A 15,537-nucleotide genomic window follows, 5' to 3' on the forward strand; every position below is an offset into this window, starting at 1 on the left:
TACAGAAAAGTCATAACTCCTTTTTACCATCAGTTTCCTTTTCCAATAAAAATTAGAAGGATTTTCATTTCCAAGCCTCTTTTGAGAAAGCAAGATTAATGCAATGAAAATCAGAACATCTAATTAACAAATTTAACTGCAAACCAAAGAAATTTTGATGCGTCAGTTAAGCCATTTACCATGGGCCAGCAGTGTTTCAAATGGTGGAAGCTTCTACGGGTCTTTCAATTCCTTCAGCTGCTCCTGTGAGGCCAGAAGCCGTGCTGTCGGTCCCGGCCCCACCCACTACAGTTCTCTTGCAGAGAACCATGGTGCCAGATCCCCAACGCTTTTCTTTTTGTCTTGGTTTTGCCACAGAAGGAACAAGTATTTGGCATGCTGGCTTATTTCCGTCCTCACCAGTTTCCTGAGGGAGGCACCGTAGCAGGGCCCATGTTTACCGATGATTCTGACCTTCTTAGTACATTTAACCATGTCACCACAAACTAGGTCTGGGCCCAGGAGAGAGCTCCCACCAGTTTCGTTTTGTTTTTTAAATATGGAATGCTTCACGAATTTGCGTGTCAGCCTTGTGCAGGAGCCGTGCTAATCTTGTATCATTCCAGTTTCAGTATATGTTCTCTGCAGCGAGCCCCCCGCCAGTTTTATTCTACTGTGCTTGTCACCCCAAACCAGATGAGTCCCACACAACCAAGGAAGCACACACAGCACTACCCATTTATGTTAACTCGCAGGTTCCCAGTTCCCACGGAAACTACTGTGTGAAACCAAGGTCATTCTAAGGCTGGCTTGCTTCAGTCCAGGCCTAGTGTTAACCCTTTACGTTCAGGCTGAAAAACAGCTTGGATTCTATGGGGTTCTCAGTTCTGACTTTCCACTCTGTCTTCTGCCCTGCCTGAATATTAGAATCCCTCCATTACCAAGACAGCCTGCTCCTTCACCAAGGGCAAGCTCAGGGTATTACCCTTTGTTTTTGGCCCTGGTAATTCCTCTTACTTCCTTGAGAAGTTCATTTCAGGTCTGGGTTTGAAAAGATATTTGCTCCACCTTATCAAGCATTTGCAGATATTTTTAACATTTCTAAATATTAATCGATTTTTCAAGTTATCTAATCTAAAATATTATATTAGAAGAAAGTTTGAAACAACTCAAACAGTCTGAATTCAAATTCTGACACCCCTTTTCAGCAGTATAATCTTTGGAAAGATACTTGGCCTCCATGAACTTACTCCCAGCATGGTGTCAGGATATCAATACCCACCTCAGGGGGTTGTGGTGAGATTGAATTATTACCAAAGGTAAAGCTCAGAAGCCCTACCGTGGTTTCCAAATTTCTGACCCAGCCCCTGCGGAAGACTTGAATGTCTTCTCCCACTTCCCAGACATACTCCAGTATAATAAACTACTTGTTCATCCTAAATTCTTCTTCTCTCTGCCTCCCAAGACTTCATACATTGTGTTCTTTTTTCCTGAACATTCTCCTCCCTTGTTCACCTTCTCCCTAACTCTGGTACTAACCCTTCATCGCTAACCTTAGATATCAGTTCCTCTGTCCCTGCCGATCTCCAAGCCTGAGGTAGGGCCTGTGAGAGCCCCACGTTCTCCTATAACACTTAACATTTGCCCATCACAGTTGTTTACTTGTCTGAACATACTTTAGGGGAAGGGTTTTGGCTGTTTTGCTCACCATTATATCCCCAGCTCCTAATAAAGAGCCTGGCACACAGCTCAATACATGGTAGCTATTATTTTTATCAGCACCTTCATCTGTCATAATTCTCAAATGTCTGATCGTTGTATAAATAACTCTTAAGTATGCTAAGAAGCTTAGAGTTAAGTTACAAGACCGACCAGGGCATGGATTATTTCAGAGCCACATTTTTGGCCATTGTTTTTCACTTATTCAGTCATTTATCCTTTCATACTAGGAACTAACCCAGGAGTGTGATGAAAAGAAATCCCAGTATGATAGCTGTGCAGCAGGCCTCGAAAGCAATCGATCCAAATTAGAACAGGTAAGAAGATGGTTTTTATTTTAACATTTTAGTATAAACTGCCTGTACATGAATGTTTTCATTACATCAACATCAAAAGTTTCCCAAATCTGGACCCTCATCCCTTGAACCAGTCTCCTAAGCTCCAGAGATCTTTTATTTCTTCAGACTCGATATGTACATACTGAATTCTCTGTACCACACCCACCAAAGTCCAGGCCCTCATCATGCAGCTCCTGGATTCCCACAATAACCCAGACCCGCTCTCCCACCTCCACTCTCCCCTTCCTGAGGTTTTTTCCTCCATAGAGAGCCAAAGAAACCTCTAGAAAACTTAGGCCACGCTTCACTGTCTTCCCATTGCACTTAAAATCTAACTTCCAAACTATGGTCTGCAAAGCCCACCTGCCTCTTCAACTTCATGTCCATGTGCTCTGCTCCTCATCCACGGGGCCGCAGTCACACTGGCCACCTTCTTGCACATCAAACAGGCCAAGCTTGTTTTCACCTCCTGGCTTTTGTTTGTGCTCGTCTCCCTCTGGGACACTGCTTCCAACTCTTTGCCTTGAATCTCTCCTTTTTATCATCTGGTAGCCTAAACATTACTTCCTCCTAGAGGTCTTCTCTGATCACCCTCTCTGATGTTGCCCATTTGGCCACCCTGTCACTTTCTACTGCTGACTTTTCTTCATAGTATTTATACCCATCTGAAACTGCCTTCATTACCTCTCTCCTTGTTTGTGTCTGTTTTCTCTATTTGAATGAGAGCAGGAATCTGTAGTCTTGTTCACTGCTGTGTCCCCAGCACCTAGCACAGAGTTGGGCACGCAGAAGGTACTTAATAAGTGAATAACTGAATCTGTAGGTTTTAGAGTGATATGAATAGTTTCTAGAAAAGATTGCAATCTAGTCTGTTATGGTAAACAAAGTTGTAATCACAAAGAAATTACACTGATGGTGTTTTGTTGTACATTTAAAGTTATCCCTCTGTGTTTGATTATTATTCTTTCAATAATGTTGTCCATTTAAAATTATATATTGCAGGAGGTCAGGGGACTCCGTGAAGAATGTCTTCAAGAAGAAAGTAGATACCATTACACAAATTGTATGATTAAGGTAAAACAAAGAAGATGGACCAGAAACTTTCTGAGATCTTTCTGTATCAAGGACTTAACCAAAAACTTGGTCTTTCCACTTAGAACCTAGAAGTACAGCTTCGTCGAGCTACCGATGAGATGAAGGCCTATGTCTCTTCTGATCAGCAAGAAAAAAGAAAGGCAATTAGGCAAGTAATTTTGTTGTTTCTCTATTGAGTTACTTCATGTTTTCCCCTATAGAAGATTTTTTTTACTAAATTTTTTATTTAAATTCCGGAATAGTTAATATACAGTGTTCGTTTAGTTTCAGGTATACAATCCAGTGATTCAGCAATTTTATACATTACTCAGTGCTCGTCATGATAGGTATACTCTTAATCCCTTTTACCTATTTCACCCATCCCCCCACATCCTTCCCCTATGGTAACCGTCCGTGTGTTCTTTATAGTTAAGAGTCTGTTTCTTGGTCTGTCTCTCTCTCTCTCTTTTTTTTCCCTTTGTTCATTTGTTTCTTAAATTCCACATATGAGTGAAATCAAATGATATTTGTCTTTCTCTGACTGGCTTATTTCACTTAGTGTTATACTCTCCACCTCCATCTATGTTGTTACCAATGGCAAGATTTCGTTGTTTTATGGCTGTCACCTTTAGAAGTTTTATAAACAAGATGGAGTTGCTAAACTACTAAGATTGCAAGTACTTAAATAAGCAGATACTAAGATATTGCTTAGGATTAAATCTTGTTAAACATCTTCCAGATAGTCCAGCCCTACTAACTAAGTAGAAATACACATAATTTTCTTGCTGGCTGGCTGATTTTTTTTTCAATCATGGCATAAAAACCCCATATAACATAAAATTTGCCATTTTTACCAGTTTTAAGTGTATAATTCAGTTGCATTGATTACATTCACAATGTTGTGCAGCAATCACTAGTATATATAATACCAACCCTTTTTTTCTCACTCAGATCAGAAACTCCTATAATCATTAAACAGTAACTCCCCCTTCTCCCCTCCCCAGGAATACATATAATTTCATGATTCCTTTTTTATAAGCACTAAGATTGGTCTATTTTTAAAGTCCCACATGGCCTGGACTCTAGTCATCTGCCTGCTCATTGTGTCATGTGTGAGTGTGTTTCAGCTAGAAGCTGTGTGTTTGCAGTGTGCCAGCCTTCAAAACAAGGAAGGGTGTGTAAATACCACCAGTCCTTATATGGTGATTTTTTTGGTAATCCAAGCTTACAGCATACGGTAATAAATCAAATGCTGCCTGAAAAAAAATGCATTTATGTTTGAATTGCTAGCTGTGACAAAATGCAGTAATTGAATAAGATAAGCTTTCTTTGCCCCTTACCACAATTCAGATGTTTCACTTTTACCATCCAGTAAGAGCTCAAAATAAAGATTCACATTTATTCTAGATTGTACTTGAGATTTTTTTAGTGGCATTTACATTAATATTACAAAAAGGAAATCTAATAAATGGAATGTTGCAGATTCTAATTTTTTAAATATATAATACACTGGAATGCAAACCAGACTGAACATGTCCTATAAATAGAACAATTTTTCTTCTAATACTCTGACATATTAAACATATTAAATGTACTTATTCACATTCTTTCATTGAATATAACCTTTGCTCAAATAAATCTGTATGGTCAGTGGTAATATTTTACAAATGTGAGAAATTACATTTATCCTTAAAAAAAAAGTTGTAGAAATTAATTTCCATTTTTTCTGAAGTTACAGTATAAGTAGTAAATAAGGTAATATTGCCCCTGAACTATTGGTTTTCTGGCCAGATACATCATTTTAAAAATCATCATAAACCTTTACCATTCCTTTGTTTTCCTATAGAAAAAATGTTTTTCCCTGGCTAGAGTAGTACCTAGGAATATTATGAATAAAATAGAGTTAATTATACTCTAAATTCATTGATATGTATTTAAAATATTATTATTATTATTATTATTATCATAGACACAATATTTTTATTATTATTCCATTTTCTACTTTTATGATACTTTCGAGTAAGACCAATGGTCTAAGGAATTAGCATGACTTTGAAAGATTGCAAATTTTTATTTAAAGAGGCAGGATGTTTTATTTTGAAGTACTAAAGAGGGACTCAAAATTTCTTTTTAGCCTGTTTTTTCCAGTTCTGAGTTTTGTGACCTTGGGCAAATCATTTCTTCACCTATAAAATAAGGAAAACAATTTATACCACCGAAGATCAAGTTAAATATAATGCATGTAACAGTGTTTTGGAAATTATATAGTATGAAATCCTGGAGGACAAAGACTCTGTCTTGTTTTCTTCCTGAAACCCCAGGGCATGCTTGGTACATAACAGGTGCTCCGTAATTATTTCTTGAATGAATTCATCAAATTTAAAATTACACATTAGCGTTATATGATAAAAGAACATGAGCCTTAAGATGTCTTGATTAAATACAGATGGAAATTCTAGGGCTCCTGGGTAGCTCAGTGGGTTAAGCCTCTGCCTTCTGCTCAGGTCATGATCTCGGGGTCCAGAGATCAAGCCCCACATCAGGCTCTCTGCTCAGCAGGGAGCCTGCTTTCCACCACCCTTTCTGCCTTCCTTTCTGCCTACTTGTGATCTGTCTGTCAAATAAAAATCTTTTTTAAAAACCCAATAGAGGGGCGCCTGGGTGGCTCAGTTGGTTGAACAACTGCCTTCGGCTCGGGTCATGATCCTGGAGTCCCGGGATCGAGTCCCACATCGGGCTCTCAGCTCCACGGGGAGTTTGCTTCTCCCTCTGACCTTCTCCTCGCTCATGTTCTCTCTCACTGTCTCTCTCTCAAATAAATAAATAAAATATTTTTTTAAAAAATTTTTAAAAAATTAAAAACCCAATAGATATAGATGGAAATTTTAAAACAGTTTGGACATTTCTCAGTTCTAGGGTAATAAATGAATTATTTAGAGCTATCCAAACTTGGGTTGTCTGGGTTGCTCAGTGAGTTAAGCCGCCGACTCTTGATTTTGGCTCAGGTCATGATCTCAGGATTGTGAGATCAAGCCCCAGTAGCCTGCTTAAGAGTCTCTCTTCCCCATCCCCCTCCAATACATACATACATACATCTATCTGAACTTAACAATTCAGTGGTTTTTTTTTTTTTTAAAGAATATATCATTTATATTCTCCTAGCTATTTTTCACTAGAGAGCTAGAAAGTTAAACAGGTTGACTTAGTGTCTCATAAATTTTAAAGTCAAAATAAAGTTTCATCAAGATTGTGTTTATTCTCTTCACCCTCATTTCCATGTCCAAATTCTGCCTTCAGTTCAGCTCTATAAGGACTTTGAGTATTTTTTTAAATATTTATTGATTTATATGAGAGAGAGTCGGGGCAGGGAGAGGGGGAGAGGAAAGAAAGTCTCAAGCAGACTCCACACTGAGCACCGGGCGCCTTGCAGTGCTGGATCCCAGGACCCCGAGGTAATGACTTCAGCCAAAACCAAGAGTCAGGCGCTTAATCAACTGACCCACTCAGGCGTCCCAAGCACTAGGAGGACTTTTGATTCCCACATTGCTCCAGTCTAGTCACACTTACCTTTCTTTTTGCATGAATGCAGATCTTCCTTCATTTAGGCTGCTGCAATTTCTCTTTGTGGTTTATGAGTTCTTAGATTTCCAGTTATGTGTTATTTAACTTCTTACTTACTACAATGTAGCTTTATACAGAAACACTGTCTTTTTCTGTCTAGATTTGAGGTCTGAAGTCTCTTTTATCTTCTTTGTCATTGGTTCCTTTGTCCTCATGTTTCGATCTTTGTCCTTAACACTTTATATATCACTTTTTGTTTTGTGGAGTATTACAGTATAATTATACTTTTGGGGCGCCTGGCCTGCGCAGTTGGTAGAGTGCATGAGTCTCGATCTTGGAGTTATGGGTTTCAGCCCTACATTGTGTGTGGAGACTACTTAAAAAAAATTTTAAATCATAAAATATAATATATGTGTATAATTATAATTTTGTTTAAAAACAGTGCAATGTTATTTGTTTTTTTAATTTTTATTTGAAAATTACAGGTTTTTTTAGTTTATGAAAGAAATGCTTATAAATCCCATAGGAACCATTATGAAGCATAGTACACCAAACCGAATGTTGCCCGCATTCCATGCCTCAGGAATGCCTGTTGGTAATATTTTCATGTAGGGGTATCTGGGTATTTCAGTCAGTTGAGCATCCAACTCTTGATTTTGGCTCAGGTCATGATCTCAGGGTTTTGAGATCGAGCCCCATACAGGGCTTCATGCTCAACAGAGAGTCTGCTCGTCCCTCTCTGTCTGCTCCTACCCCCACATGCACGCTGTATCTCTCTCAAGTAAATAAAATATTTTTTAAAATAAAAATAAATAAAAATATTTTGGTGTATAATTACTCCATATTCTTTTCCCATGCATTTGCATGTGCGTGTGTTAACAAGTGCATGGGAAAATTATGTGTGTATGCCTACAAAAATCAGGTTAAAATACATATATAGTTTTTCTCTTAATTATATGTCTAAAATTCTATTTCAGGGCACCTGGGTGGGCTCAGTGGGTTAAAGACTCTGTCTTCAACTCAGGCCCTGATCCCAGGGTCCTGGGATCGAGCCCCGAGTCAGGCTTTCTGCTCGGCAGGGAACCTGCTTCCTCCTCTCTTCCTGCCTCTCTGCCTACTTGTGATCTCTGTCAAATAAATAAAAAAAAAATCTTGAAAAAAATTTTTTAATTCTATTTCAGTATTTATAGATCTACTCCCTCCTTTTTATAACTCTGTATTATTCCTTTGAATGGATGTGCCATAATTTATTTAAATATTTCCCCATCTATTGACATCTAACTTTGTTTGCAGATCTTCACTATTAAAAGCAATGGTGAAGTAAATAGTCTTTACATTTATCTAAAGTTCTGAGAGGTTTTCTTTAGGATGACTGCCTAGAAGTAACATTGCAGGATTATATGTTATTTAATGTTTTGTTTTGTTTTTGTTATTTAATGTTTATTTAAAATGTTTATCCTTTCTCCTTTCTACAAACCTCTTCAAAAATAAAGTGTGACTAGGGTGCCTGGCTGGCATACTCAGAAAAGCATGCAACTCTTGATCTCTGAGTTGTGAGTTTGAGCCCCACATTGGGTGATAAGATTACCTAAATAAATTAAAACTTTAAAAAATAATTTTTAAAAATGTGGCTTAAGCAAGAATGTGTTACCATTGTTTTAAGTGTAAATTAACCAGAAATAGTACTTAACATTTTAGTTCTCTTAATTTCTTATGCAGTGGTTTGTGGGTTTTTCCCCATAAATTACTATTTGCTAGAAGAACTGACTAAAGATGGGGAAAGAGAGTGTAATGATTTTCATTCTGATTCCAGTACTCTAAACTATCTATATTGTCTAATATATTTAGATTGATAAGTTAATTTATAATTTAGTTGTATGATCAAATCAACTGAGGTAAATTGAAACTAAATCATTATGTTTACCCCCTAGGGAGCAGTATACAAAAAATATTGCTGAACAGGAGAATCTTGGAAAGGTAAGAATGTATTATTTATTTTTTTTAATTGTGTCTAATTCAGGCTTTCAGTATGTGGTTTTGACCTTGTCATTCTTTTTAAAGGGTTACAGTACAGTTTTCAAAGGGAAATTGGATCTTAATCTCTTGCAAAGATGAAGACTCTTCTTTAGAAATTTATGTGTGTGTGCATATAAAAGTGAAGGGATGTGGATTTTTGGAGAAAAATCTAGTTCTGTTTAGGGAGGAGTTTATGAGAAGTTTCTGAATAAGAAACAAAACTGCTGGGACGCCTGGGTGGCTCAGTTGGTTGGGCAGCTGCCTTCGGTTCAGGTCATGATCCCGGCATCCTGGGATCGAGTCCCGCATTGGGCTCCTTGTTCGGCGGGAGCCTGCTTCTCCCTCTGCCTCTGCCTGCCGTTCTGTCTGCCTGTGCTCGCTCTCTTCCCCCCCCCCCCCCGATAAATAAATGGAATCTTTAAAAAAGAAAGAAAACGAAACAAAACTGCCGGGGCGCCTGGGTGGCTCAGTGGGTTAAAGCCTCTGCCTTCGGCTCGGGTCATGATCCCAGAGTCCTGGGATCGAGCCCCACATCCGGCTCTCTGCTTGGCAGAGAGCCTGCTTCCTCCTCTCTCTCTGCCTGCCTCTCTGCCTACTTGTGATCTCTGTCTGTCAAATAAATAAATAAACAAAATCTTAAAAAAAAAAAAAGAAAGAAACAAAACTGCCACATTTAATGAACTACAAGTTTTCAGATAATTCTCAGGTATCTCTTTATTAGATAAGTATAAGTTCATTTATTTAATAAACACAAAGCTCATTGCTATGAACTGGACACTGTTCCATGACCTTTACAAGCATTGATTCATTTAACACAAATAATCAAAAAACCTTCCTTTTCATTTTTAGCTCCTTCCCTGCCAGTCTTATGAAAGCAGGCATATGCTTATGTGATTACTCTTATTTTCTCAGTTCTCTGAGCCATTCCTAGTAGAAGAGGTGGTAGATAGTAAAGGCCTTGACCATCAGGGCTTCAGTGACCCAATTCACTGATTATTTTAATTGGCTTCATAAAGCAACACATTTGGACAGTCATTTTAAAGACACCAGTTCTGTCATTATTTTGTTTGTTTGTTTGTTTTTAAAGATCTGTATTTATCAACAACTCAGGGCTAGTGCCCTTATTTACATTTTCTTTTGTATGTTTTTAAATTTTTTTTAAAGATTTTTATTTTTATTTATTTATTTGATAGACAGAGAACACAAGTAGGCAGAGAGACAGGCAGAGAGAGAGGAGGAAGCAGGCTCCCTGCTGAGGAGAGAGCCCAAAGCGGGACTCGATCCCAGGACCCTGGGATCATGACCTGAGCTGAAGGCAGAGGCTTTAACCCACTGAGCCACCCAGGTGCCCTACATTTTCTTTTTTAAAAAATGTTTTTTGAGGGGCTCCTGGGTGGCTCAATGGGTTAAAGCCTCTGCCTTCAGCTCAGGTCATGATCCCAGTGTCCTGGGATCAAGCCCCACATCGGGCTCTCTGCTCAGCGGGGAGCCTGTTTCCTCTTCTCTCTCTCTGCCTGCAACTCTGCCTACTTGTGATCTCTGTCGGTCAAATAAATAAATAAAATCTTTTTTAAAAAAATATGTTTTTTGAGAGAGAGTGCAAATGGGGGGGAAGGGGCAGAGGGAGAGAGAGAAAGAATTTTAAGCCTGTTTCACATTCAGCATGGAGCCCAATGTGGGGCTGAAGCTCATAACCCTGAGGCCACGCCTTGAGCTGAAATCAACAGCTGGGTGCCCAACCAACCATGCAGACACTCCTCCTTTTTTTTTTTTTTTTTTTAAGTTTTATTTTTTTTGTAGGGGAGGCACAGCGAGAGAGGGAGAAAGAATCTTAAAACAGACTCTATGCTGAGTACAGAGCCTGATGTGGGGCTCAATCACATGACCCTGAGATCACAGCCTGAGCAAAACTAGGAATCAGTTGCTCAACCAACTGCACCACCCAAGAACTCCTTTATTTACATTTTCTAATTTGAATTATTATTAAGAACATACATGTATGTATGTATGCTTTTACATATGTGCTGTAATAGCTCCCATAAACCTGTAAGTAATATTCTAAAGTTAAACCTCAGAGAAAAAATGGTATGGAAAACAATGGCATGACTTTTCTGTTCAAAGATTTTATTTACTTTTTTGATAGAAAATTGTTTGTTCTGTGCACCCTCTTCCCTTAATGGGATGACATGCCATACTCAAAAGGAAAAAAAGAAATAAGTTCATGCTTGGGACGCCTGGGTGGCTCAGTTGGTTAAGCAGCTGCCTTCGGCTCAGGTCATGATCCCGGCGTCCTGGGATCGAGTCCCACATCGGGCTCCTTGCTCCACGGGGAGCCTGCTTCTCCCTCTGACTCTGCCTGCCACTCTGTCTGCCCGTGCTCGCTCTCGCTCTCTCTCTCTGACTAAATAAATTAAAAAAAAAAAAATTTTTTAAATTTAAAAAAAAAAAAAAAAGAAATAAGTTCATGCTTGAAAACACATATTTGAATCAAGTACTCAAATGTAGTTGCTAAGTCTAAATAAAGATTATTCTTTCACCTTCCAGGGTGGTGTTTTATTGCAGGGTCTTTGCAAAAAGGTAGCAGCACTCTGACAAATACATTTCAGCAAAAGGAGACATTGATCAGCTCATCTCCCAATCGTCAGTCTGTATCATTTAAGAGACAAAGTTCCTCAATCCTCTCATTTGTAGAGTAGATCTATTTTTTTTTCTTTCCAAATGCTCTTTCATTTTTTTTTTTTGATTTTTTAAAATTAAAAGCAATTGGGGTGCCTGGTTGGCTCAGTGGGTTAAGCCTCTGCCTTCAGGCTCAGGTCATGGATCTCGGGGTCCTGGGATGGAGCCCCGCATTGGGCTCTCTGCTCAGTAGGGAGCCTGCTTCCTCCTCTCTCTCTGCCTGCCTCTCTGCCTACATGTAATCTCTGTCTGTCAAATAAACAAAATCTTTTTTAAAAATAAATAATTAATTAAAAGCAATTAACATATAGTGTATTATTGGTTTCAGAGGTGGAGGTCAGTGATTCATCAGTCTTATATAACACTCAGTGCTCGTTACATCACGTGCCCGCCTTAATGTTTAACACCCAGTTACCCCATCCCCCTCCCTCTCCCCTCCAGCAACCCTCAGTTTGTTTCCCATGATTATGAGTCTCTTGGCCAGGGCGGGGCGGGGGAGGGGAGTTTCTTATGGTTTGTCTCCCTCTCTGGTTTCATATTTTATTTTTTCCTCTCTTTCCCTATGATTTACTGTTTTGTTTAATTCCACATACCAGTGAGATAGAGTAGATCTAAATTTTTAAGGAAAACACCAAACCTAGCCTTTAAAAGTGATGATAGCCTAAGTCTTCCAAACCAGCTAGACTGGACATCCATAGACTTCCTCAGGCCAACCTGCTTTCTGGAATTAAACCAACCTATAGTGCTGCAGTTCACACTACCATACACTAGAATTTGCTTTACTAAGTACTGTGGAATACTGTGCTGAAAGTTATAACTCCCCTCACCCCCACTGTATCACCTCCCCTTTAAAGAACCCTGAAATCTCTGACAAGTATTCTTCTACATTGTAACTATCAACAAAATAAATCTGTATCAAGTCACAGTAACATTAAAAATAAATTATATACTAAGGCGGTTGTATTCAAAAAGTTAAAGCTTTCAAACACACATGGTTATGAAGCACATTAAATTCAATATTGCTGACACAGACAGTGCCCACATGCAGTCTTCAGTTTCTTTAAATAACTTATAGGTTGTTAGGATTTTTGACAAGGAAATTATTCCAGTAATATAAGAAAATTTATAGTTAAATAGTACCTTAATCTTAAAACCATTCTAAGAACTCTTAAAATTCTGGATCTGTCTTACTACTTTTGTTTTAGTTCATGAAGATAAAAATGTTTGTTTTAAGATAATTTATTTTTAGGGTGTTTTTTTTTTTTTTAAAGATTTTACTTATCTGACAGAGAGAGGGAGCACAAGCAGTGAAAAAAGGGAGAGGAAGACGGAGAAGCAGGCTTCCCGCTGAGCAGGGAGCCCAATGCAGGACTCGATCCCAGGACCCTGAGATCATGACCTGAGCCAAAGGCAGAGGCTTAACCAACTGAGCCACCCAGGCACCCATATTTTCTTAATTCTGCTTTGTTTCCTGTTGCTGTTTACTGTTAACTTTGCTTTCATTAGCCATGGCTGAGGAGGGCAGTTTTGAATCTGGTCCTAAGCTTGGTTTAGCCTATTATTTGGGCAAGTACCAAGGATGAGACTTCTCATCTGTGTCCTTAGATCAACTATTAGATGAACCGTGTACAATAGAGGAAAGGATGGGGACATTTCTGTGTGACCTGCTTCCGTGTCTTTGCTTATTTTTCTGTCCTTGGTGATTTCTCACACTCAGTGTTACAGTGTGCATTTCTGTCACACTGTGTTTCCTGATGCGTGTACTCTCATCGCCGTTGTTCTCCCCGGCCGGGTCTACCCGCCTGCCTTCCTTTCCCTCTTTCTTCCTTCCTCTCATTGTCTCTGACTCTCTGCTATGCCTCTTTTCAGTCACCCTTTCTGAATTTGCCCTAATACAGGACCAAAGTATATTTTTATAATTCAATGAAACATTTTCTTATTCCTGTTTATAATTTTAGAGTCTTTGAGTAGAACAGTTTTGACAGATGGAATCACGTAGGTTATTAGTAACAAAAGTAATTCTGGGGGCACCTGGCTGACTTGGTTGGTAGAGCATGAGACTCTGGATCTCAGGGTTGTGAGTTCAAGCCTTACGCTGGGCATGGAGCCTACTTAAAAATAAATAAAAATAAAAACAACTCTGATAAGGATATGGCTTATTTAATAGTGTACTTTTTTAAAAATCACAAAACTGTCTTCCTGAAGAATATATGCGTACAATTTTATTTATTTGGGTGCACATAGTGCACACACAGATTCAGAAAAGAATATGCTATTTAATAATAATAACAATATGTAACATATGGTAGTTTATCAAGTATTTCCAGATCTATTATGTCGTGTGAAAAAATAACCTATGGGGCTCCTGGGTGGCTCAGTCGGTTAAGCAACTGCCTTCAGCTCAGGTTATGATCCCCGGGTCCTGGGATGGAGCCCTGAGTCAGGCGCCCCACTCAGCAGGGAGTCTGCTTCTCCCTCTGTCTTACCCCCCTGCTCATGCTTTCTCTCACTCTCTTGCTCATGTTCTCTCTCTCAAATAAATAAATAAAATCTTTAAAAATAATTACAATAATCTTATAAGGCAGATAATTTTATATAATTATCCCCTTTTATTACCCTTCATTGACAATTGAGAGAAGTGAGGTCCAGAGAAATTCTTACAGCTCGTGACAAAGCCGCTTTTTTTTTTTTTTTTTTTTTTTTTTTTTAAAGATTTTATTTATTTATTTGAGAGAGAGACAGTGAGAGAGAACATGAGCGAGGAGAAGGTCAGAGAGAGAAGCAGACTCCCCGCAGAGCTGGGAGCCCGATGCGGGACTCGATCCCAGGACTCCGGGATCATGACCTGAGCCGAAGGCAGTCGTCCAACCAACTGAGCCACCCAGGCACAAAAGTCTTCTGACTGCAAAATCTGCATTCTTTTTCCCATACCATGATACTGTTCCATTTTCCTGATTCCCTTTATTTTCCCTTCCCTTTCTTTTATATTTTTCTATTCTTTTTAACTTCAAGCTTCCTGCATCTTTCATCAATTCAACTTTTATCATCTTAGCTTTCATACATCTCAGAAGAACTGGTTTAGTTCACTGTTACTCATCAGAGGTACAAAAAGCAGACCATGTTCTTCTGATGAGAGCAATAGAAGTAAATTCCTGCAACTGAGATCTAATCATTCTTGATTTTTTTTTTTTTTATGGTAGAAACTCCGAGAAAAACAAAAAGCTGTACGAGAAAGTCATGGTCCGAATATGAAACAAGCGAAAATGTGGCGTGATTTTGAACAGTTGATGGAATGTAAGAAACAGTGCTTTCTGAAACAACAAAGCCAAACTCCCATGGGTCAGGTAATTCAGGAGGGCGGGGAAGACCGGCTGGTGCTCTGAATCTGTGTGCCATCATGTGGGGTTTTAGTTGATACTACTAGATATAAGCATAATCCCGTAATTTATTTCTTTTCTGGAAAGTGATTTGTACAACATTTTGTTTTCAGGTTAACCATTCCTATTAAGTTTCCTTGGAAGGTAATGTTAAGGTAGATTTAGGTTTTAAAGTTTTTTAATATGAAAAATGGCTTTTATTGTTTTGCTTAGTTTAGAGATTAGTGGTGTCTTAGGAGTTTTATGAGACAGGAGACTAAATTTACTCTCTGTAAATGTAAACATATGTCCATTAAGAAGCATGTAGTTTTTTAAAAATGTAATAACCCGATGGCTTAATGTTCTTAATCTTTTTTTTTTTAACTTTAGAGGAATCTTTTAGGAACTAATATCTCTTGTTTTGAAGAAACATTTATCTGAAGTTCAGCAATTCCTACAGTTTCAATTCAGTTTCTCTTTCTTCTGTAAAATTGAAGAAAATTTGCTATTTTGAATAACATATTTGTTCTGTCTGAATTATTTAAAGGCAAATAAAACTTGATTTACGTATATATGATGACTATTTATTTTTGAATTATATAGCTGTGTCAAATTATTTTTTTAACTATTCATGTTATAATACTATATTAAATTTAAGGATTATCACTTATTTTCACCCAAAACCTAATATAGTATTTAGGTCTTGAGGACTTTTATTTTAAATATAAAAAGTAGTCATAGAATATAGAAATTATCATGTAGTAAAAAGCTACAGTAGAATTCCAAGTGAAATTCAAGCATCCAAAGTGCTTCTGATT

At 38.3% G+C, this 15,537-nt stretch overlaps 1 protein-coding gene and 1 pseudogene across 1 annotated transcript in view; one reads left to right on the forward strand and one right to left on the reverse strand.

Moving 5' to 3' along the window:
• IFT81 (intraflagellar transport 81) overlaps positions 1-15,291 on the forward strand; it is a 194,147-nt gene extending 178,856 nt beyond the window's left edge. Inside the window, exons 17-21 of the mRNA XM_059408391.1 lie at positions 1,929-2,015; positions 3,039-3,110; positions 3,194-3,283; positions 8,607-8,648; positions 14,564-15,291. Coding sequence (XP_059264374.1) covers positions 1,929-2,015; positions 3,039-3,110; positions 3,194-3,283; positions 8,607-8,648; positions 14,564-14,746 — 474 coding nt within the window. The 3' untranslated portion in view covers positions 14,747-15,291. The remainder of the gene's footprint in view (positions 1-1,928; positions 2,016-3,038; positions 3,111-3,193; positions 3,284-8,606; positions 8,649-14,563) is intronic.
• Positions 533-632, reverse strand: LOC132024024 (U6 spliceosomal RNA; annotated as a pseudogene).
• Positions 15,292-15,537: the final 246 nt, after the last annotated feature.

Source organism: Mustela nigripes, chromosome 8 (genome assembly GCF_022355385.1).
Source record: "Mustela nigripes isolate SB6536 chromosome 8, MUSNIG.SB6536, whole genome shotgun sequence".
NCBI classification, from domain to species: Eukaryota; Metazoa; Chordata; class Mammalia; order Carnivora; family Mustelidae; genus Mustela; species Mustela nigripes.